General features: G+C 42.6%; 1 protein-coding gene across 1 annotated transcript in view; it reads right to left on the reverse strand.

Annotated features, from left to right (window-relative positions):
• Positions 1–24,315, reverse strand: part of LOC115463667 (zinc finger protein 79-like) — a 98,150-nt gene that overhangs the window by 33,066 nt on the left and 40,769 nt on the right. Inside the window, exon 6 of the mRNA XM_030194375.1 lies at positions 22,843–22,956. Coding sequence (XP_030050235.1) covers positions 22,843–22,956 — 114 coding nt within the window. The remainder of the gene's footprint in view (positions 1–22,842; positions 22,957–24,315) is intronic.

Here is a 24,315-nt window from a genome sequence, read left to right on the forward strand (position 1 = left end):
TTATTAGGAAAGGTATGGAGAACAGGTGTGAGGATGTTATAATGCCGTTCAATTCTGGTCGCCACATCTCATGAAAGATATAGTAGAATTGGAAAAGGTGCAGCGAAGGGCGACAAAAATGATAGCGGGGATGGGACGACTTCCCTATGAAGAAAGACTAAGGAGGCTAGGGCTTTTCAGCTTGGAGAAGAGAAGGCTGAGGGGAGACATGATAGAGGTATATAAAATAATGAGTGGAGTGGAACAGGTGGATGTGAAACGTCTGTTCACACTTTCCAAAAATACTAGGACTAGGGGGCATGCGATGAAACTACAGTGTAGTAAATTTAAAACAAATAGGAGAATATATTTCTTCACCCAAAGCGTAATTAAACTCTGGAATTCATTGACGGAGAACGTAGTGAAGGCGGTTAGCTTGGCAGAGTTTAAAACGGGGTTGGACGGTTTCGTAAAGGACAGTCCACAGACCGCTACTAAATGGACTTGGGAAAAATCCACAATTTCGGGAATAACATGTATAAAACGTTTGTACGTTTGGGTAGCTTGCCAGGTGCCCTTGACCTGGATTGACCGCTGTCGGGGACAGAATGCTGGGCTCGATGGACCTTTGGTCTTTTCCCAGTATGGCATTACTTATGTACTTATGAATATTGACTTTAGCAGGTTAAGTCTGTGCCAGCCAAAAAAACCTGTATATTCAATGACGGTCACCGGAAAACTGCCCGGCATTGGATGTCCGGGGTCAGTGCCAATCGCAGCACTTATGCAGGCTGCCTCCTGCAGTCATCACTGAGCCCAGATATCTAGTGTTGGGCCATTTTCAGTAACCAGCATTGAAGATCTGGTTTAAATTTGGCCAGTTTCAACTTAACCGGCCAAACCGATATTCAGTGCTGGCTGGTTAAGCTGGAACTGGCCAAAATTATTCACCCTACTGACGTGACCAAAGATGGCCACCAAACTTAGCAGGCTTCATGCTGAAAATTGGCAGATAGACAGTTATAATCGCCTGATATAACCGTATATCTGCTAGGTGCTAACCAGCGATATACAGTCAGTTATAGTAAGCTATCCCTGGCTGAATATCACCAGATAGCCAGCTAAATTCCACTTAGGTGGCTAAATTGTTCTGAATGTCAGGTGAATTATGTTTTCTATGGGGGGCCCATCTTTGTCCCTGCCTGAGCTGCTTCAAGAACTGCAGCTTTACAGCTCCTTATCCATGTTTAAAGTGAATTATGAAAAAACTGAAGTGTTACTGCTATATCTGTCTCAGGCAGAGGAACATTCTCTTAAAGACCTCATGCCATGTAAGTGGGCAAGTCGGTGTCAAGTATCTTGGGGTTTATATTGCAGCCGATCACTCTCTTGCGTACGGGATGCATTATAGGATGTTACTGCCTAAGGTAGAAAAAGACCTGGAAAGGCGGAAGCAGTTTCCTTTAGTTGGTTGTTCATATGGCCAGTGTGAAAATGAACATTCTCCCGAGACTACATATGGGGCATTTGTGGCGCCTTCAAAGGACATTTTTTGGTACATTTGGAAGCGTAAGCCTCCTAGGGTCTCCCGTAGGGTGCTGTACCATAGCAAAAGTGGGAGGGGTTAGCAGTACCACAGTTGAAGGAATATTATAGCGCAGCACATTTTAGAGCATGTTAACTTGGCATAATCCACAGTAAATGAATTTCGGGGCTAGAACAAGAATTATAGGGGGTGTGATGGGGGGGGGGGGGGCAAGGAGCAGCATCTGAAACCACAGCATCATAATCCTTAAACACAGCTCGCTATGAATATTTGGGTCACAGGTAGGGTTCAATTAAGAGACCATACATTTTTCTGCCTATAAGTTTTTAAAAAGGTTGTTGTGGGGGATATATATAGTACTTTTAGGAGATGGGAGGAGAAGGGACTTAGTCTGTAGGGCAAGTGTTGAATGAGGAAGAGAATGTGCTATCATTTATTACCCTCACTAGGCAGTTCAGTTTGGAGGAGGGGGACTTTTAGGGACATTTCCAGCTTCGACACTAAATTTCAACCAGACTGATGGCAGGAAATCCTACGGGTCAAAAGGCTAGTGTACTGTCAGTACAGAGATAGGCCTAGAAAAACAAGAGAGCCTTGAAAATCACGTGACGAATGAAGAACCAGATTGAGAGATAGAGTACAGACTGGGTGGTGTTTTTGCAAATAGAGCAGTTTATGTTATGACGATGCAAAAACAACATGTCAGCTGATATAGCTGATTGAATGGTTATGGAAATAAAGAAAATTTGACCACTAAAAACATCTGTGGAAATGGGAAATGGAACAGGGAGCACAACATGGCCTTCACCAGAACAAACTGTAAACTATCATTATAGCTAGGTCCACAAGTCAAGGTTATTATGCAGATGTTATGTGCTGTAATTTTGTATCACGTGAGAGTTGCTTGTACACCTCTATAAAAGAAGGAAAAACCAGATGTTAGGGGGGGGGGGGGGGGGGGGGGGGGGCTGCTTTCCCTGGGTAAGAAGTTAGCCAGGAGAGAGGTTTTCCCATAACCTGTGCTTTTTGTATTATAGACTGTCTTACATATATGACTGATATACTTGCAAGAAAAGAATAAAGAATCGAGTTGCTGCTAACAGTGCTGTGTGGTGTAAGTTTTTAACTTCCACAAGGGTGAGTGTTGGGGAGGGGGGTACTGGCCTCTTTCCCCCTCTTGCCAACCGTCCCTTTGAGGAAATTTGCATTAAGTGTGGCACTTGTAGGGGTAGCTTATCGGCGCTCTATAGTGCATTCATTCATACTTTGCCTGCTAGAAGCGCATTTCAGGGGGGGGGGGGGGGGGGAGATGGGAGAGGAATTTGGGGAAGGCACTGGCTCCAGAGGAATGGGGACTGAGGTCCAGATGCATAAAACCTAACAAGCCAGCAACATAGTTTTTACACTGGTTCTAGCTGGTTTAGCGAGCAAGGAGCACAGCGAGTCATGCACAAAAGGGTCTCCAAGCTCTTTTCCTGTCATGATAGTAGCTAACAAAAATTGTATGCAAAATTATTATAATGAGCTAATTACTATACAAATGTATAGCAAAGCGATGCACAGCCGTTTTCTGAATGATGCACACAAGCAGCACCTACCTTTACTGTGGAAAATTTAACGGGAGGTCTGGAGCTGTTAGTAATGCCTGGCTGGGGCTGTTGAGAGCTGCGGACCGTCTGTTGCTAGTGCTGGTGAAAGGAAGCTGATCTGCCGGTTCTCGCTCCTCTGTTGGACAGGACTTTTCAGTGGCTGTTGGCAGCCTGCAGGTCTGGAAACACTTTGCACTGAGAACTCAGGATTTCCCCTTTAAAATTCCAGGGCACAGGCAAGGGATGTGGGGGAACGAACAATGCGATTGAAGGGAAGTTCAGCCAGCCCTGTTCTCTGGAGATTCCTGCTCCGAGTCTCTCTTTCCCAATTCTCTCTCCCCTCCTTCCTGTAACTTCTCCTCAAGCAGGGAAGCTGTAGTGCGATTCAGCTCACCAGGAACTAATATTAGCCTTACAGACAGGGGCACTGGAAGGCTCTGCCCAGAGGAGCGAGGAGAAGAAGAAAGAATCCAGGGATCCAAGAGAGGCCAGCACTGGGGCACTGGGAGAAAGAGCAGAAAACAAAAACAAAAAAGGCTACCTGTTTTCATTCATTCACACAGCTTGTCTGTGAGTATGAAAGCCACCTGTGGCATGCACAGAGCAGCCACGCTTAGCGATTGGCTGCTCTGTGCATGCTCAGCTGACCGACTGGCTTCCCCCCTATAGCATGCAAATGAGCCTGTTCGCAAAAGCAGCGAGCAGCTCATTTGCATGCGATTCGCTTTGGGAATCCCTCTGTACTTCCAAATCAGTAGTTTTTACTGAGGTGGAAATACAGATTCTTTATGGGGAATTCGTGCATCTGGATGTGATATTCCAAAATGGAAGGGTTGGCCTAGTCTCTGAACAGTTGCTAGAGACAGGTTATAAGGTTCTCTATAGAAGTATGCTACTCCACAGCTGGTGTACCACTGATACAAAAAGGGTGATGGGTTGTGCTGGAAAAGCTATGGGACAGAAGGTTCCATTTTGCACGTGTAGTGGGGGTGCAGTCAGGTGTATAATTTGTGGAAACTTAAGGGAGATTTTATTAAAGTTTTAACTAGAAAGTCTATTGACCTGTCTCTGGAATGTTGTCTGCTTCACCTGTTTCAAGTTCAGAGATACGGTAAGACTGCAAGGTTTATTCTCCTATGTTTGTATGTGACTAAGAGTTGTATAGCCTTCAGATGGAGACAAGGTAAAGCACCAATGTGGGTTGATGTCCTTCAAAAATTGGAAGGCACATGCTACATGAAATGAATTACTGCTCACCGGACTCATACTCTAGGCCTTTTTGACCTTCTGGGATCCATTCCTTGAATGGTGGCGAATACATCCAGGGCACAGATGATGATTAGTCAGGACAGAGATCTCATGCTTTGGACAATATGCTGGACATTGCTTAGACATAAGGGTTATAGAGGGGAGGGTTTTGTGGGATAGGGAGAACAGGGTTGTATGGGGGTGAGGGAGAGTTCTATTTGTTTGCTATGATTGATGTGAGAGACACTTGTTGTTGTATTGTAAGCTCTTTAAATACCATAAAAAATATAATGATAAAAAAATAAATATATATTCTCAGTTTTGTTCTCCATTCCTTTCCTAATAATTCCTAACATTCATGTCATGGAAAGCTTGCATGTTTGCTCTGCCATATGAAAGTTTAGAGGGTCAGAGAAAGGAGAATAACGTCCAGTGGGCTTAGAGTGGCAGTACAGTTGAAGTCAACTTCCCAAAAACCTGGGGTAACCTAGAAAAAGTGCTCACTTGAGAACAGCAGTCACCGTCACTACTAACACTTTTCATTTAAGACACACTGGAACTCGATACTCTACATTCTTCACCTTATTCTGAAATTCAGCTGTTCCACTCCAACAGTCTAGAAATCATTACCACTGGATCTGAGGAATGAAACTGTATATCTGACTTTTAGAATAAAGGCCAAGGCCTGGCTATACAAACAAACATTTCTTGCTTCAGCAGTAATTCTTTGCAGCTCTAAGGATTGTTAACCAGAAATAAATTAGTGAATTATATTATCACATCATGTTTTTCTGTAATTTATTACCATGCAGTTGTTTGTTATATTTACAGTATTTTAACTGTCTTTGATCTGATTTTATTGTACAGTGGCCTTATATTTTTTACACTGGCTTCCCATCACTACGGAGTATAATTTAACATCCTATCATTACTTTTAAATCTTTGCAAAAAATGGTTCCAAGTTACTTATTTTAACATACATAGAGATATGGACCAGAAATAAGTCTTTACTTTTCATAGATGTATACCCTGGAGGAAAGGATATGATACAGACATTCAAATATGTGAAAGGTATTAATCTACAAATAAACCTTTTCTAGAGACGGGCAGGTGGTAGAACTAGAGGGCATGAACTGAGGTTGCAGATGGGCTGACAGAGTGGTAGATACCTGGAATACCCTCCCGGGGGAATGGTGGAAATAACAGTAACAGAATTCAAAAATGTGTGGGATAAACACAAAGGAATCCTATATGGATGGCATGGAACCAAACAAGCTTAGCAGTGATTAGATGGCAACACCAGTAATTGAGAAGCAAAGCCAATGCTGGGCAGACTTCTATAGTCTGTGCCCTGATCATGGCTGGATATATTCAGCTTCAATAGTTGGAGAACAAGGCCAGGGCTGGGTAGACTTCTACGGTCTGTGCCCTGAAAATGACAAGGATAAATCAAGATCAACTATATGTATGTAGTATCATATCATACCTTATGATTTGAATTTATTTTGTTGGGAAGACTGGATAGACCGTGTAGGTCTTTATCTGCCATCATCTACTATGTTACTGTGGAGCTCATTTTCGAAACAGAAAAACATTCAAAAAGTGGCACAAGCCAGCATTTGGATGTTTCGCTTGTCAAAATGCTCAAATTGCTAGTTTTAAAACTCATTTTCTAAACATTTTGGTAAACAGTTCGCTGGCAGTGCATGCAAATCACAAGAGGGCCTTTTGGGAGCGGAATTTGGGCATTACTAACACTTGAACGTTTTTCCGCCATAATGGAACAGGGTTACAACTGAAACGCTTTGTTGTAACCCTGTTTTTACAACAAATAATGCACAAGAAAGTGTCCTAAATGACTAGATGAACTGCAGCAATTAAGGCATGTCCATTCTTTTAATCCTCCAGTAATCACTGACTCCCTCCCACCCCCCAAAGGTGTGAAAGAAACAGTACATACCAGGCTTATGACAGTATCAGATGTTATGGCCAGTCCTATTAGAGCAGCAAGCAGGCCCCTGGAGTAGCCAAGTGGTAGGTACTGTAGAGAAGGGGACCCAGACCCATATCCCACTCTACTTGTTAAACTTGTGGTGGAAAGTGGGAGCACTCCAAAACCCATCAAAAACCCACTGTACCCATATATAGGCGATACCTACTACTACTTAACAGTTCTAGAGCGCTACTAGGGTTACGCAGCGCTGTACAGTTTAACAACAAAGGACAGTCCCTGCTCAAAAGAGCTTACAATCTAATGGCCGAAATGTCAAGTGTCAAGTGGGGGCAGTCTAGATTTCCTGAATAGAGGTATGGTGGTTAGGTGCCGAAGGCAACATTGAAGAGGTAGGCTTTGAGCAAGGCTTTGAAGATGGGCAGGGAGGGGGCCTGGCGTATGGGCTCAGGGAGTTTATTCCAGGCATGGGGTGAGGCGAGGCAGAAAGGGCGGAGCCTGGAGTTGGCGGTGGTGGAGAAGGGTACTGAGAGAAGGGATTTGTCTTGAGAGCGGAGGTTACGGGTAGGAACGTAAGGGGAGATGAGGGTAGAGAAGTAGGGAGGGGCTGCAGATCGAGTGCATTTCTAGGTTAATAGGAGAAGCTTGAACTGTATGCGGTACCTGATTGGAAGCCAGTGAAGTGACTTGAGGAGAGGGGTGATATGAGTGTACCTGTGACCTCACCCTGGGCACGATACTTCACCCTACAATACCCTTAGAATACCTCAGGCAAAATATCGGACAGGGTTAAGATACAGACATTAACACTAGCCACATCTCCCTGTTTCTAAAACGGGGAAAGGAATGAAACTAAATTGGGTATATATTTTAATGTAATAATTCAGGAACACAAAGAACATTCACCTTAATAATTCAAGAACTTATTATTTTTATTTATATTATGGATATGAGTAAAGTTCATACCCATTTAACAAATTCAATATTTTTTTTTTTATTTAGTACATCAACAATCTGACAGACCCACTTCTCCTACGTCTTATCAGATAAGTATAAATTAAATCTTAGCAAAACTTATTAACTAAATATGTATTTCATCTCAAAATTTTGACTAAACATTCCTTTTTTCTATAAGAATTGATTCTTTGTTATTATATTTTTTTCCAGCTCTCTCATCCGTCAAGCAGGTAAGTATAGTTTGTGTTTTCTCTCTCTCTCTTCCTTTTGTTAGCCTTTTATAAATCAGTTTTTGTGCTGTTCTGTATGCTAACGTCAATGCACTTAGCTTTTGTTTTCCTGCTTTCTTGTATATCTTCTGCTCTTCTTCTTTCTTTAACGTTGGGTACCGTACTTTTACTGGAGACTGAAGCTGGAAGCTGGCGAAGGAATACCTACTACTCTAATCTTTACAAACTCAAAGGAAAAAAACCTATTCCCTATGCAAATGCTCCAATAGTTTAAAATTGTTATTATTTTTCTAGCTACCCAATTAAATAAAAATATAATCATGAATCCCTATACTAGATCCCACCCTCAATTAATTCTCCCAGAATAAATTATGGAAACCTCACAGTTGGTATTATAATAATTAAATATGTACCAGAAACCAACTCTTTAATCCAGTATTGGTTATCTTTATGTGTATATATATTTATTTTATGCCAGTACCAAACTTAAAAATAACCTGGCACTAAACATACACATTATCCATACATGCGCTGCATTGGAATTACTTTTAAATTAAGTAACCAGAGAGCAGTTCAGCAGACTGTCACGTTAATAAACAGGGCCAGCTGCCCATTCAGAACATCTCTGTACTCTAGTCATTCTCAGAATGGGTGCTATAACCTTTAAAGTCACACCAAATTTGAATAAATATTTTCCTTATTTGAGCTTCTCAATACTGTGTTTAATACTACAGGGTCAGCAGTTTACTCGAAGCTCAGACTTTCACTCACACATCTCAGAGCCAAACGACCGCGGGGCTCTTTTAAATTAACTAAACCAGTCTTTACACAAATGTATCAAGTCAATTCACTGTTTACAATCTTTTGTAACTTTTAAGTAAATTTTACACAGTTCTGGACGGACCCTCTCACACACATCCGTCCAGTCATCTAATACCCACCCAACTGACAACTGAAGGCAGTTTAGAACCCTTCTTACCTTCCCCAAGGAGCTCGAGCCTCACGCACGAGCCCAACCTTCTAAAAGTCCCCACAGCAACAAAACAGCATTTTTAAACACTATTAAACACCTTCTAGACATATATATTTAATTTCTATTAAAACTGACATGTCTAATTGTTACCTGAAAGCTCTTGTAACCTGCAAATTCCTCATTTTGTCCTGGCACGAGCGTCCTTCCTCACTCCGTCGCGAGCCAGCATCGTCCGCGTGCCTCCCTCTGCACCCGACTCTTCTCCACCTCCTCCCAGTGCGCGCAGCCACCACGCGACCGGCCACTTCATTAAAATAAAAATAAATGCTGGGAGAGTGCACCGGAGCACTCCCTCACTCTTCCTCCGGTCCCACGCCGACCTTATCTTCTCTTCGGAACCGGCTCTGCACTTTTAAAAGAGCCGGTTCCCTTTAAGCTTAAAGAATCCCGGGCCCTGCGTCAAAAACGTGCGTCTGACGTCATTACGTCGACGTCAGACGCCGACGCAGGGCCAATCAGAGCCCAGAACACTTCCCAAGCTTTCCCCGGGCTTCCCCTTCTTCGCCTTCGCCCCGCCCATCGCCGAACAGCTGACTCACGCTGCCGGAGCGCCTCACTCTCTCTCTGGCGCGACTTCGCCACAATTGTTATAGCGCCGACGCGCCAAAAACAACCCGAGCTCCACAACCCTCCAACGCGATGGCGAACACCCTTGGAGAGCCTCAGGTACTAAAATAATTTAACCCCTCATGGGTTACATTCGTGCGGACCAAAAATAAAAATTGTTAACTATAACAAATTTTTTTTCTGTAAAATTTACTATTAAATTTTCCATTTACTATTTTAACATCACATCCTTCCCCCCTTTTTTTTTCACACGTTAACATTTCCCCTTTTTCCACACGTTAACATTTTACTTTCATCTGTACTGAAATCATGTCATTAAATACAGTAATGTTCCGTAAGGAACGGAGGTCTCTTTCCCTTAGTTACTCTAGTGGAAGTTCTGACTCCCTCTGAGCAACTAAGGGGAACAGTTACATCATCACCTGAATCATTTACCAAATCATTTAATAAATCAATATCTGATTGTACATTCGTAACAGTTTGGATAATGTACCACTCATTGTTTTTGACTGGTACATCATTTAGTGGACTTTCCAAATGATCATTTGTTTCCTGAATTATCTCCGGTTCTTGAAACTCATCAATATTTTTAACTTGCGACTCTGAAATTTTCCGAAGTTGATCTCTATGTAGAACTCTCTCGATACCCCCCCTATTTTGTATTTTATACACATTAGGCCCCAAGACAGTGACTACTTGAAATGGTGTGGAGTTCCAAATGTTCTCCAATTTATGCCTTCTTTTGAATCCCTGATTTCTTACCACCACCCAGTCTCCTGTTTCCAGTGTTTCTCCTCTACATTTATGATCGTATTGTTCCTTATTTTTAAGGCCAGATTTCTCCGAGACAAAATTTGCTATTCTTCGAGCCTCTTCCAGTTTTTCTTGCCTTTCAAGTATCCATTCATCCACACTCAATTGATTTTCTTCATTTACTTCTGTCGAAGAGCTATGTAAAGGCATTAAAGAATCTCTTCCTAAAAATAAATATGCTGGACTGTAGCCGGTAGAACTGTGTATTCTACTATTGTAGATCTGATTTACCTCACACAAATAATCAGACCAAGTCTTCCTCTTCTCTTCTGCCAAAGTTTTGATTAGATGACACAACGTCCTATTGAAACGTTCGCACCTAGCATTTCCTCTAGGGTGATACGGCGTAGTCCTAGATTTCTTTATGTTGTACCAGGAACAAAGTTCTTTTATGACCAATGCCTCGAAATTTCTTCCCTGGTCTGAATGAATTCGTTTGGGTATTCCGTAAACTGTGATCCAGTATTTGATCAGCATCTTCGCTGTGGTTTTAGCGGATTGATTCCTGGTTGGGACTGCTATAGTGAAACGTGAAAACATATCACACATAACCAGGACGTTTTCAAACCCTTTTGAATCACGATCTAGGAGAGTGTAATCCACAGCTACCACTTCCAAAGGTTGTGTGATGGTGAAACAAGTCATGGGCGCATTCTCTCTTGGACACACTTCTCTGGCAAGGATGCACTTGGTACAATTCTTGACCCAGTTTTCCACATCTGATGCCATTTTTACCCAAAAATACTTTTTCCTTAAAGCTCTCAGCATACTGTCCGTACTGAAATGTCCGGAGCGATCATGATGGAATTGCAATAATTCTTGTTGGTGTTCAACCGGGACCACTAATTGAAAAATCTGCTCCCTAGTCCTAGGGTCTTCTATCTGTCTATACAAAATTTTCTCTCTCAAAATTAAGCGTTTCCTTTGAGCCCACAACTTCTTAAACTCTGGCGATCTTTTAGACAAATTAGGTGTAGTTCTCTGTTCTAGAACATCAATTATATCTTTCAGGACTTTTTCTCTCCGTTGTGTTTCAATAATCTCCAATTCAGTGTACATAATGCGCACTGCTGCCGATTTCGTGACCCGTTTATTTTTTTGTTGTTTTGCTATAGTCAGCAAACTCTTTACTGGGAAAACCCAAAAATCCTTTCCATGGTCTTCTTCCAAATTTTCCTTTTCCTCACCTTGAGGTAAGCGTGACAAGGCATCCACGTTTTGATTAATTTTACCCGGTTTATACTCCACCTCGAAATCTAGCTCGGCCAGTTGAGCTAGCCACCTTTGTTCCACTGCTTGCACTTTTGCTGTACTTAGGTATTTTAACGGGTTATGATCTGATCTGACAATGAACTTCTTATACAGCAGGTATTCCCTAAACTTATCTGTGGCAGCCCACTTCAATGCCAACAACTCAAGTTTGAAAGCGGAGTAGTTTTTGTCATTTCTCTCCGACTTTCTAAGTCCCCTACTGGCGTATGCGATTACTCTCTCCACTCCATTCTGTACTTGGCTCAGGACAGCGCCTAGTCCCTTAAAACTGGCATCGGTGGTCAATATAAAAGGAAGATCGAACACTGGGAATGTCAATATTGGAGCGGAGACAAGCTTCTCTTTCAGGTTTTCGAACGCTACCTGACACCCCTCATCCCAGACAAACGGTACTTCTTTCTGGTGTTTCTTTGTTTTTCCCGTTAATCGATGTAATGGAGCCGCCACTTGTGCAAAATTCTCAACAAATCTTCTATAGAAGCTGGCGAACCCCAAGAAGCTTCTTAATTCGGTTTTAGTTCTTGGTGGAACCCAGTTCTTCAATGCACTGGTCTTCTCGGAGTCTGTAGCTACTCCTCTCTCTGAAACAATATATCCTAAGAACTTTACTTTACGGCACAATAGCTTGCATTTTGCTGGCTTTAGTTTTAGACCACATTGATGTAATCGGGTGAACACCAAATCTAGCCTTTGCAGGTGCTCCTGGAAACTGGATGCATACACCAGGATGTCATCCAAATACAGTAACAGTATCTGAAAAACATAATCTTGTAACACCAGCTCCATTAGTCGTTGAAAGCTCGCCGGAGCATTGCACAACCCAAAAGGCATTCTAGTCCATTCAAATAGACCAAATGGGGTAGTTACTGCTGTTTTCTGTATAGATTTAGGTTCCATTCCCATTTGAAAATACCCCGATGTAAGATCCAAGGACGAAAACCAAACCGCATTACCCAGTGCATCCAGTGACTCGTCTATTCTGGGTAATGGATACGCGTCCTTAATGGTCACTGTGTTTAATCTCCGGTAGTCGCAGCAAAATCTTAACGAGCCATCTTTTTTTCTGATAACTACGGCCGGAGATGACCAAGGGCTATTGCTCCTTTTCAAAATCCCTTGGTTGACAAGCTCGAACACATGCTGCTTAAAATCATTGTATAAGTGGGGGGACACTCGTCTATAAGGCTGCTTTATAGGACTTGTATCTCCAGTTTCCACTGCATGAGTTACCAGGGAAGTAAAACCGATATCCTGGTTATTCACTGAAAATACTTTCTTGTGTTTAAGCAGAAGCTGTTTTAATTTCAGGGCCTGCTCTTCCGTAAGTGATTCCCAATCAACTTTTATCTTCGGAATCTCCTCCATACTATTATCCAGATCTCCCTCAACAGTTTGATTAAAATTTGCAACCTCTTCCGGACACAAGATGGCATCTGGTTTCACCACCTCCGCAACTCGGGCTCTTGGAGGAATCATCAGTTCTTTATCGCCCACGTTCATAACTCTCACAAAAATATTACCTTGCTCAGGTGTTACTAAGGTATTTGCTACTAGGAGATTACCCGGAGAGTGTCCATTCTTGGTGGCAGTCACCATCATTGAACATGCCCTCATCCCTTGAACTTTTTGACACTTTCCCTGCAGAATCTTCTCCGATCTGGGTGGAATCACGAACGGGTCTCTCCCCACCGTTTTCACAAAACCCAGGTGTTCCACATCCGTTCTGTCAAACGTTTTCTTCCTTTCTATGGCTGCCGAAATCATTCTCAATTCTTTGTTATTCAGATCTTTAGTCAAAATAGTCAGATCCTTAAATAAGCCATCCAGGTATTTTAGGACGTTCATTCCCACTATGCCTGGAATTTTCTCTTCATCCTCTGACATCGCTTTGGTGTCCCGAACCACAAAAATGCACCGTTCCGGGATCTTTTGACCCAAGCATTGCACCTCCGCCGCAATACAGCCAATAACCGGGAGAGCCGTCCCATTAGCCACGGACACATTTATCCAGCTTGCATCCTGGAGATCCTCACAATGATTAAAATGTTTGTAAAAATAACTAGCGAGGATGGTGGATACATTGGATCCTGTGTCCACTGTGCACTTGGTCTCCACATCTCCAATCCGCAAAACAAGGACCGGGCTCGTTCCCATAGCCTTTTCTTGAAGAACACCCCAATCTTGCTGAAGTATTTCAGACTCTAGACTTTGTAATTTTGCTCTGGGTACAGTAACATCACCTTGACCTTTTTCTGCTACTTTTCCTTGCATGCTAGTACTCGGTTGTTCTTCCTCACATCTCTGCGGTCTCTTGACTATTTTCTCACTGTGACAATACCTAGCCAGATGTCCTGGTTCTCCACAATTGTAGCAAGTAATGTTGGAGAAATCTCTTGGGCGGGGTGCTGACTCCCCTCGCGCGGCTAGAGATAATTCTTTCCTTCTTTGTTGGTACATGAACTCTTCTTGCCTCTTCTCCATTCTCTCAAGCCTCCTGATGACATCCGACATAGGATCCCTTTCCAGGCCAGACCCTAACACTGCTGCTCCTGATCCACCCCTAGGCAATTCCACTGGTTCTCGCTGCAGTATTTTAACCGGTATGTCAGGATACCGAATGGGTCTACGTTCTTCTTCTGCCCAATTTATGGCTGCCTGCATCAAATCCTCAAAAGTCAGCTCCGGATTCAATTCCAGTCTTCGGCTCATCTCTCTCCTGAGCACATCATCACGCAATCCCAGAATCAGCTGTTCCTTAAGGACGACTTCCGGGTTACCCACTCGATAGGCATCTCTTATTCGGATTGCCTCCAACTTCTCCTGCAGTTTATAAGAAAACTCCCTTATGGTCTCTCCCACCTTCTGTCTTTGGTCGTAGAATTCTTTTACACGGATACCTAATGGAACTTTATCTCCGTAGACATGCAGAAGTAGTTCAAAAATCATATCTACTGTGCAGTGTCTTCTTGGAGCGGAATATTTAACCGTCTCCCTTGCTTGACCCTTGATGTGATCCTTAATGGTCTCCAATTGATCCTCTGGAGGAATTCTCAAAATCTTCACCGCCGACTTGGTACTTTCTACCCATTCCTCCACAGACAGGTCCCCAGCATTCCTAGGAAATCCAAAGAAATCCGGGATCTCTTTGTCCTTCCTCAGAACAATGGTGTTCGTCACTACAGGCGCCTGGCGTGCATCTCTCAGAGCTTTTACCGTCTGTTTCAGTTCCTCCAACTCAGTTCTCAAATCCTCCATATTCACCGGAGACTGGGTCGTGGCTAAAAAACAAGGCTTCAAATTTTTGCAAATAAAATTTCAAAACAGTAGTCACCTCAAAAATTGTATTCAAATTCTTATCCCTCACTTAAACAATTCTATTCCCCGCACCAAAGTTCTTTAATAAACAATAAATCCTGTCCCCGTGACGCCATAAATGTACCTGTGACCTCACCCTGGGCACGATACTTCACCCTACAATACCCTTAGAATACCTCAGGCAAAATATCGGACAGGGTTAAGATACAGACATTAACACTAGCCACGTCTCCCTGTTTCTAAAACGGGGAAAGGAATGAAACTAAATTGGGTATATATTTTAATGTAATAATTCAGGAACACAAAGAACATTCACCTTAATAATTCAAGAACTTATTATTTTTATTTATATTATGGATATGAGTAAAGTTCATACCCATTTAACAAATTCAATATTTTTTTTTTTTATTTAGTACATCAACAATCTGACAGACCCACTTCTCCTACGTCTTATCAGATAAGTATAAATTAAATCTTAGCAAAACTTATTAACTAAATATGTATTTCATCTCAAAATTTTGACTAAACATTCCTTTTTTCTATAAGAATTGATTCTTTGTTATTATATTTTTTTCCAGCTCTCTCATCCGTCAAGCAGGTAAGTATAGTTTGTGTTTTCTCTCTCTCTCTTCCTTTTGTTAGCCTTTTATAAATCAGTTTTTGTGCTGTTCTGTATGCTAACGTCAATGCACTTAGCTTTTGTTTTCCTGCTTTCTTGTATATCTTCTGCTCTTCTTCTTTCTTTAACGTTGGGTACCGTACTTTTACTGGAGACTGAAGCTGGAAGCTGGCGAAGGAATACCTACTACTCTAATCTTTACAAACTCAAAGGAAAAAAACCTATTCCCTATGCAAATGCTCCAATAGTTTAAAATTGTTATTATTTTTCTAGCTACCCAATTAAATAAAAATATAATCATGAATCCCTATACTAGATCCCACCCTCAATTAATTCTCCCAGAATAAATTATGGAAACCTCACAGTTGGTATTATAATAATTAAATATGTACCAGAAACCAACTCTTTAATCCAGTATTGGTTATCTTTATGTGTATATATATTTATTTTATGCCAGTACCAAACTTAAAAATAACCTGGCACTAAACATACACATTATCCATACATGCGCTGCATTGGAATTACTTTTAAATTAAGTAACCAGAGAGCAGTTCAGCAGACTGTCACGTTAATAAACAGGGCCAGCTGCCCATTCAGAACATCTCTGTACTCTAGTCATTCTCAGAATGGGTGCTATAACCTTTAAAGTCACACCAAATTTGAATAAATATTTTCCTTATTTGAGCTTCTCAATACTGTGTTTAATACTACAGGGTCAGCAGTTTACTCGAAGCTCAGACTTTCACTCACACATCTCAGAGCCAAACGACCGCGGGGCTCTTTTAAATTAACTAAACCAGTCTTTACACAAATGTATCAAGTCAATTCACTGTTTACAATCTTTTGTAACTTTTAAGTAAATTTTACACAGTTCTGGACGGACCCTCTCACACACATCCGTCCAGTCATCTAATACCCACCCAACTGACAACTGAAGGCAGTTTAGAACCCTTCTTACCTTCCCCAAGGAGCTCGAGCCTCACGCACGAGCCCAACCTTCTAAAGTCCCAACAGCAACAAAACAGCATTTTTAAACACTATTAAACACCTTCTAGACATATATATTTAATTTCTATTAAAACTGACATGTCTAATTGTTACCTGAAAGCTCTTGTAACCTGCAAATTCCTCATTTTGTCCTGGCACGAGCGTCCTTCCTCACTCCGTCGCGAGCCAGCATCGTCCGCGTGCCTCCCTCTGCACCCGACTCTTCTCCACCTCCTCCCAGTGCGCGCAGCCACCACGCGACCGGCCACTTCATTAAAATAAAAATAAATGCTGGGAGAGTGCACCGGAGCACTCCCTCACTCTTCCTCCGGTCCCACGCCGACCTTATCTTCTCTTCGGAACCGGCTCTGCACTTTTAAAAGAGCCGGTTCCCTTTAAGCTTAAAGAATCCCGGGCCCTGCGTCAAAAACGTGCGTCTGACGTCATTACGTCGACGTCAGACGCCGACGCAGGGCCAATCAGAGCCCAGAACACTTCCCAAGCTTTCCCCGGGCTTCCCCTTCTTCGCCTTCGCCCCGCCCATCGCCGAACAGCTGACTCACGCTGCCGGAGCGCCTCACTCTCTCTCTGGCGCGACTTCGCCACAATTGTTATAGCGCCGACGCGCCAAAAACAACCCGAGCTCCACAACCCTCCAACGCGATGGCGAACACCCTTGGAGAGCCTCAGGTACTAAAATAATTTAACCCCTCATGGGTTACATGAGTATAACGGTCCAGGCGGAAGATAAGACATGCAGCAGAGTTCTGAACGGACTGAAGGGGGGATAGATGGCAAAGTGGGAGGCCAGTGAGGAGTAGGTTGCAGTAGTCAAGGCGAGAGGTGATGAGAGAGTGGATGAGAGTTCAGGTGGTGTGCTCAGAGAGGAAAGGGCGAATTTTGCTAATGTTATAGAGGAAGAAGCGACAGGTCTTGGCAATCTGCTGGATATGCGCAGAGAGGGAGGAGTCGAAGATGACTCCGAGGTTGCGGGCAGATGAGACTGGAACGATGAGGGTGTTATCAACTGAGATGGAGAGTGGAGGGAGAGGAGAAGTGGGTTTGGGAGGGAAGACAATAAGTTCGGTCTTGGCCGTGTTCAGTTTCAAGTGGCGGTTGGACATCCAGGTAGCAATGTCGGATAAGCAGGCTGATACTTTGGTCTGGGTTTCTGCAGTGATGTCTGGTGTGGAGAGATAAAGCTGGGTGTCATCAGCATAAAGATGATACCTGCAACCATAAGGGCTATTGTAGCGGTGTACAGTTGGTGACAATAGGTTTTTGGTGGGTTTTGGAGGGCTCACCAAACAATATAAGGGGGTAATGGTGAGATGTGTACCTGGGAGCCTTTATGTTAGTGCCACCTCGGGTGCCCCACTGCTTTGCTGAGACGTCTGGTAGCGCTGTAGAAATGATTTGTAGTAGTAGTCTGTGTGGCCAGTCTACTAACAATGCTAGAGGTATATAAAATAATGAGTGGAGTGGAACAGGTGGATGTGAAGCGTCTGTTCACGCTTTCTAAAAATACTAGGACTAGGAGGCATGCGATGAAACTACAGTGTAGTAAATTTAAAACAAATCGGAGAAAATTTTTCTTCACCCAACGCGTAATTAAACTCTGGAATTCGTTGCCGGAGAACGTGGTGAAGGCGGTTAGCTTGGCAGAGTTTAAAAATGGGGTTAGACGGTTTCCTAAAGGACAAGTCCATAAACCACTACTAAATGGACTTGGGAAAAATCCACAATTCCAGGAATAACAGGTACAGAATGTTTGTATGTTGGGAAGCTTGCCAGGTGCCCTTGGCCTGGATTGGCCGCTGTCGTGGATAGGATGCTGGGCTCGATGGACCCTTGGTCTTTTCCCAGTGTGGCATTACTTATGTACATCCCAATGGCTTGATTTTGTGTGTTTTTCACGTGGACGGGTTTTTTTTTTTTTCAAAAAAGGACCAAAAAGATAACACGTGCTGAGCACAAAAACATTTAGCAAATGACCATTTTCAAAACAGAAAGATAAAAGTACATAGTAACATAGTAGATGACGGCAGAAAAAGACCTGCACGGTCCATCCAGTCTGCCCAACAAGATAACTCATATTTGCTGCTTTTTGTGTATACCCTACTTTGATTTGTACCTGTGCTCTTCAGGGCACAGACCGTATAAGTCTGCCCTGCACTATCCCCGCCTCCCAACCACCAGCCCCACCTCCCAACCACCGGCTCTGGCACAGGCACAGACCGTATAAGTCTGCCCAGCACTATCCTCACCTCCCCACCACCAGCCCTGCCTCCCAACCACCGGCTCTGGCACAGACCGTACAAGTCTGTCCAGCACTATCCCCGCCTCCCAACCACCAGTCCCGCTTCCCACCACCGGCTCTGGCACAGACCGTATAAGTCTGCCCAGCCCTATCCCCGCCTCCCAACCACCAGCCCCGCCTCCCGATCTTGACTAAGCTCCTGAGGATCCATTCCTTCGGCACAGGATTCCTTTATGCTTATCCCACGCATGTTTGAATTCCGTTACCGTTTTCATTTCCACCACCTCCCGCGGAAGGGCATTCCAAGCATCCACTACTCTCTCTGTGAAAAAATACTTCCTGACATTTTTCTTGAGTCTGCCCCCCTTCAATCTCATTTCATGTCCTCTCGTTCTACCACCTTCCCATCTCCGGAAAAGGTTCGTTTGCGGATTAATACCTTTCAAATATTTGAACGTCTGTATCATATCACCCCTGTTTCTCCTTTCCTCCAGAGTATACATGTTTAGTTCAGCAAGTCTCTCCTCATACGTCTTGTAACGCAAATCCCATACCATTCTCGTAGCTTTTCTTTGCACTGCTTCAATTCTTTTTACATCCTTAACAAGATACGGCCTCCAAAACTGAACACAATACTCCAGGTGGGGCCTCACCAACGACTTATACAGGGGCATTAAAACCTCCTTTCTTCTGCTGGTCACTCCTCTCTCTATACAGCCTAGCAATCTTCTAGCTACTGCCACCGCCTTGTCACACTGTTTCGTTGCCTTCAAATCCTCAGATACTATCACCCCAAGATCCCTCTCTCCGCCCATACCTATCAGACTCTCCCCGCCTAACACATACGTCTCCCGTGGATTTCTACTTCCTAAGTGCATCACTTTGCATTTCTTCGCACTGAATTTTAATTGCCAAACGTTAGACCATTCTTCTAGCTTCTTCAGATCTTTTTTCATGTTTTCCACCCCCTCCGGGGTGTCCACTCTGTTGGAAATCTTGGTGTCATCCGCAAAAAGGCAAACTTTACCTTGTAACCCTTCGGCAATGTCATTCTCCTTTCACTAATATACCTGAAGAAAATTTTGCCACCCCTCCTTACATTTCTAGCCATTTGTTCTTCTGTTTGCGCTTTCGCCAGTCGTATCTCTCTCTTGGCTTCTTTCAGTTTCATCCGGTATTCCTCCTCGTGTCCCTTTTCAAGAGTTTTTTTGTATTTCTGGAACGCCAACTCTTTAGCCTTTATTTTCTCAGCCACTTGCTTGGAGAACCATATCGGTTTCCTTTTTCTCTTGCTTTTATTTACTTTCCTTACATAAAGGTTCGTGGCCCTATTTATAGCTTCTTTCAGTCTGGACCACTGTCCTTCCACTTCTTCTATTTCCTCCCATCCCATCAGCTCCTTCCTCAGGTATTCCCCCATTTTACTAAAGTCAGCATATTTGAAATCCAGGACTTTGAGTTTTGAGTGGCCACCCTCCTCTTCAGCCGTCATATCAAACCAAACTGTTTGATGGTCACTGCTGCCCAGGTGGGCACCCACTCGGACATTTGACACATTATCCCCATTTGTGAGTACCAGATCTAGTGTCGCTCCCTCCCTCGTGGGTTCTGACACCATTTGTCTGAGCAAAGCACTTTGAAAAGCATCAACGATCTCTCTACTTCTTTCCGATTTCGCAGACGGAACCGTCCAATCCACATCCGGCAGATTGAAATCTCCCAACAACAGCACCTCTCTTTTCTTCCCCAACTTTTGAATATCAACGATCAGATCTTTATCTAGGTCCTCCAATTGTGTCGGAGGTCTGTAGACAACACCCACATGGACAGAGGTTTTATCCTTTCTTTTTAAGGTGATCCATATCGCTTCTTCCTTTCCCCAGTTCCCTGTCATTTCAGTTGCTGTGATATCATTTCTCACATACAGAGCTACTCCTCCACCTTTACGCCCCTCTCTATCCTTCCTAAAAAGATTATAGCCTGGTATGTTTGCATCCCATTCATGGGAACCATTGAGCCATGTCTCTGTGATTGCAACTATGTCCAAGTCTGCCTCCAAGATTAGGGCATGAAAGTCATGAACTTTATTGTATTTCTGTTTCGAAAATCGCTATATTTGCCACTTGACTTTTGACTGTTTTGAGCAAAACATCCAAAGTTGGATTTAAACATCATATCGAAAATGTTTAGAGTTGCCTTCCTTAAAGGAAATACATTTGGTGCAGACTAGGATGAAAACTGTCTCTAGTTTAGGCCCTACTTTATGTAATTCTTTGCCTGTACAGCATTGACCCATTGAGGCTATTTATACTTTCAAAGACTTTGGGGTCCTTTATTAAGTGTGTCAAGTAGGTAACGTGCAAATTTGTGTGCACTGTTCCCCCAGTGTCATGACAGCATGACTAATTCACATATTAAGTACATGTTGTGTTAAGGGGGCAGATTACAGGTAGAGAATGGGTGTGAACTACACAATGCAATTAGCACATTATCACCTGTACAGTACTCACTGCATCCTCAAAAGGCGATTTTACCTGCATCTGTGCTAACTGCAAATAATCTTGATGTGCCGTAAAGAACTTTTCAATGCAATAACTGCAAAGGACAGGCATGGCACACCCCCAACAGTTACCACACAGCCTTTGCTCGTCCCACATGCTAATATTTGCTGTTAAGGTGGTAAGAGCAAAATCTTACCATACTTTAGTAAAAGGCACCTTTGGTAAGACCTGATTATTCTCATCTGCCTTCACCCGTACAGAATTTGTTTTTATTGTTTCTGTTGAATCAGTTTTACATTTTTTTTTAAAATTGTTATTCTAGTATCTATTACATAGATTTTGTTGATGTTAAATTTTATCTTCCTGGGCTAGCTGTTAGTTATTGTTTTTATTGTACTGTTGGATATTATTTATGTTTCATGTTCTATCTTTTATCTGGAGTCCATAAGACAGTTTTATAAATATGAATAATAAACAAAATAAAAAGTAAATTTGATTTCGGTGTCCCATGAGGCATGCACAAAAGAATTTACTTCTGTCTTAAAACATTTTTTATACAATGGGGAATCTATTCCTCCCGCTTTGAACAGTCGTTCCTGCGTAAAATAAGCTCTGTGCAGCAGGCGAAAATTACACTCCTGTAACTCTGCACTCACCGATCCCGATGGTATCCTTTTAATTAGTTGGGCTAAAGTGAACGTGTCCCATGAAATATCTAAATCCCGAGTCCATTTACATTGTAATTCCCTTTTCTCCGGAGTCACTTGAAGCTCTTCCAATGCCCTCTGCAGGGCAAAGGGAATTACAATGTAAATGGACTCGGGATTTAGGTATTTCATGGGACACGTTCACTTTAGCCCAACTAATTAAAAGGATACCATCGGGATCGGTGAGTGCAGAGTTACAGGAGTGTAATTTTCGCCTGCTGCACAGAGCTTATTTTACGCAGGAACGACTGTTCAAAGCGGGAGGAATAGATTCCCCATTGTGTAAAAAATGTTTTAAGACAGAAGTAAATTCTTTTGTGCATGCCTTTTGGGACTGTATTATGATTCAGAAATTCTGGGTGGATATAACTGGCTATTTAGAAAGATTGGGTGGAAGGCAAATTAAGATGTCCCCAACGGGTTCATTATTGGATCGGTATGAGGACTTTGGACCGCAAAATAAGTACTTTAAATGGCTAATCCGGAAAGCCGGGATGTTGGGCAAGAGAGTTATTCTTGGGGCATGGACCAGCGACCTAGCGCCTTCATATTGGCAATGGAGGAACAAGCTGCATAGCTTGATGCTTTTAGAAGCACAATATGCTCGCCACACATTTAAACGAAAACAACAATTTTTATTGGTTTGGGATGCATACATTCAATCCCTGTCCCACCAAGCTCGAAATTTGGTGTTGAATTCTTTCTCGTAGAGACTGTACAGATAATCTGTTATGGAGATGGGAGTCCACATTGAATAAGAGATGACTTAAGAGCATTTGATCTGAAGGGAACATAGGGCCGAAGGGTAGATTTAGGGGAGGGAAGGGAGGAGAGGAGAGCACTATTCCAAAAAGGTAAGATTGGACAAGGTTCTTAGGAAGGGAAGGGGGAGGGATTGGATGAGGGAAAAGATAGGGGTAGGGTACACGGGGGGGGGGGGGTACGATGTCACAATAAGGGGGTACATTTTGAAGAAAGGGTGTATAACTTAGGATATGGTTACTGTTATAGTTTGGAGGTAGCTGTAATACCCCATGTTTGATTCAGTGTATTGCAAGTTTTCTACATCAAAGATGTGGTGGGAAGGAGGGAGGAGGAAAAGTTGTTAAAAGTTTGATGACTGTAAACGGCGAGGTATAACTGTTGAGTAACACACAGACCTGTTATAGCATGGTATTACCCTCGCTGAGTTGAAGTGTACTTGTATTATTTTTATTCTGTCATCAATAAAAAACCGTTGAAACATAAAAAGTAAATTTGATACTTGCCTGTTAAAGAAGAATAAATCTGATCAGATATCTCCGATTCAGGATGATCCATGAAAAGGAGATCCTCCTCTCGTTTAATGCTCAGTGAGAACACAGATGTTACAATCGGAAGGCCTGCGATGAGAAAACAGACATGTATAGAAGTATTCAGTGAGACCTGATAATCTGATATTAGGAAACAAATTATGTTAATGGTGTTGGATTATTTGTAGTAAATAATTAGCAGATTTTAGTACACACAGCTTCAGCTTTAGAAATGTTAATTTCTTTCTTCATCTCTCTCTCATTCACCCCAGAATAATTCACTGCTGAGTCACTTTAAAGTTGAAGTAACAAAACATCTGTTTACTCACAGTTTGTAGTTAGATTATAATCAGACAGGCTTATATATACATATTACTATACATTTGTCTTATCAGCTCCTTCCATGTGCTTAGATGGTAATGGATGCTCACACCACCATAGATCCTCTCAGGTTAGGAGAGATCATGAGCTCCATGTGCTCCATGTGCTGCATGTGCTGCATCTGCTGCATCTAACCCCCACAGGAAGTTGCATAGCTGTGTGACCTCTCTAAGTAATTCACATCAGAGGTCACAGAGTAATCACAGAGAAATAATAGGTGACAGGCAATGCATGTAAAAATACAATTACATTCCAACAAACCCCTTCTCATGCATAACTGTCATGCAATTATTTATTCATACAAAGTCCAAGCTTTATACGCAGATTCACAAAATGTTCTCTGGGTAACGGTTTGGTCATGATGTCAGCTGTCATCTCACTGGTGTGACAATAGTGTAGACTGATGACCCCTTCTTTCGCCAACTCTCGCACGTTGTGGTATTTCGTTGCGATGTGCTTGGTGCGTGACTGAACCTTGTCATTCTGTGACAGTCGGATGCAGCTCTGATTATCTTCCATTATCTGGATTGGTCTCTTTTCAGCTATTCCGAAATCCAGCAAAAGTTTTTCAATCCACATCAGTTCTCTGCACGCTTCCGATACGGCCACATATTCAGCTTCTGTAGAAGACAAACTCACAATACTTTGTTTATGACTGGCCCATGAAATTTGTACATTTCCATACATAAACACATATCCACTTGTGGATTTATAATCAGAATGATCCCCTGCCCAATCTGAATCACAGTAACATATTAGTTTTGGATTACTATTGGCTGAAACCTTTAATTTACAATCAATGGTACCCTTTAAATACCTTACCATCCTTTTAACTGCAGTCCAATCTGATTCGGTAGGTGAGCTGACCCTTCTGCTCAAAATTCCTACTGCATTTGCTATATCAGCCCTGTATGTGGTAGCTAGATATAAAAGCTTACCTATGGCTGATCTATATTGGATGTTATCTGGTAAAGGTTCTCTTACTGTTTCATCCTTCAGATAATCAGTGATCATGGGAGTGCTTACAACTTGGGCATCTTGCATACCTAAACTTTCAATAAGCTCATT

This window comes from Microcaecilia unicolor, chromosome 2, assembly GCF_901765095.1.
Source record: "Microcaecilia unicolor chromosome 2, aMicUni1.1, whole genome shotgun sequence".
Classification (NCBI taxonomy): domain Eukaryota; kingdom Metazoa; phylum Chordata; class Amphibia; order Gymnophiona; family Siphonopidae; genus Microcaecilia; species Microcaecilia unicolor.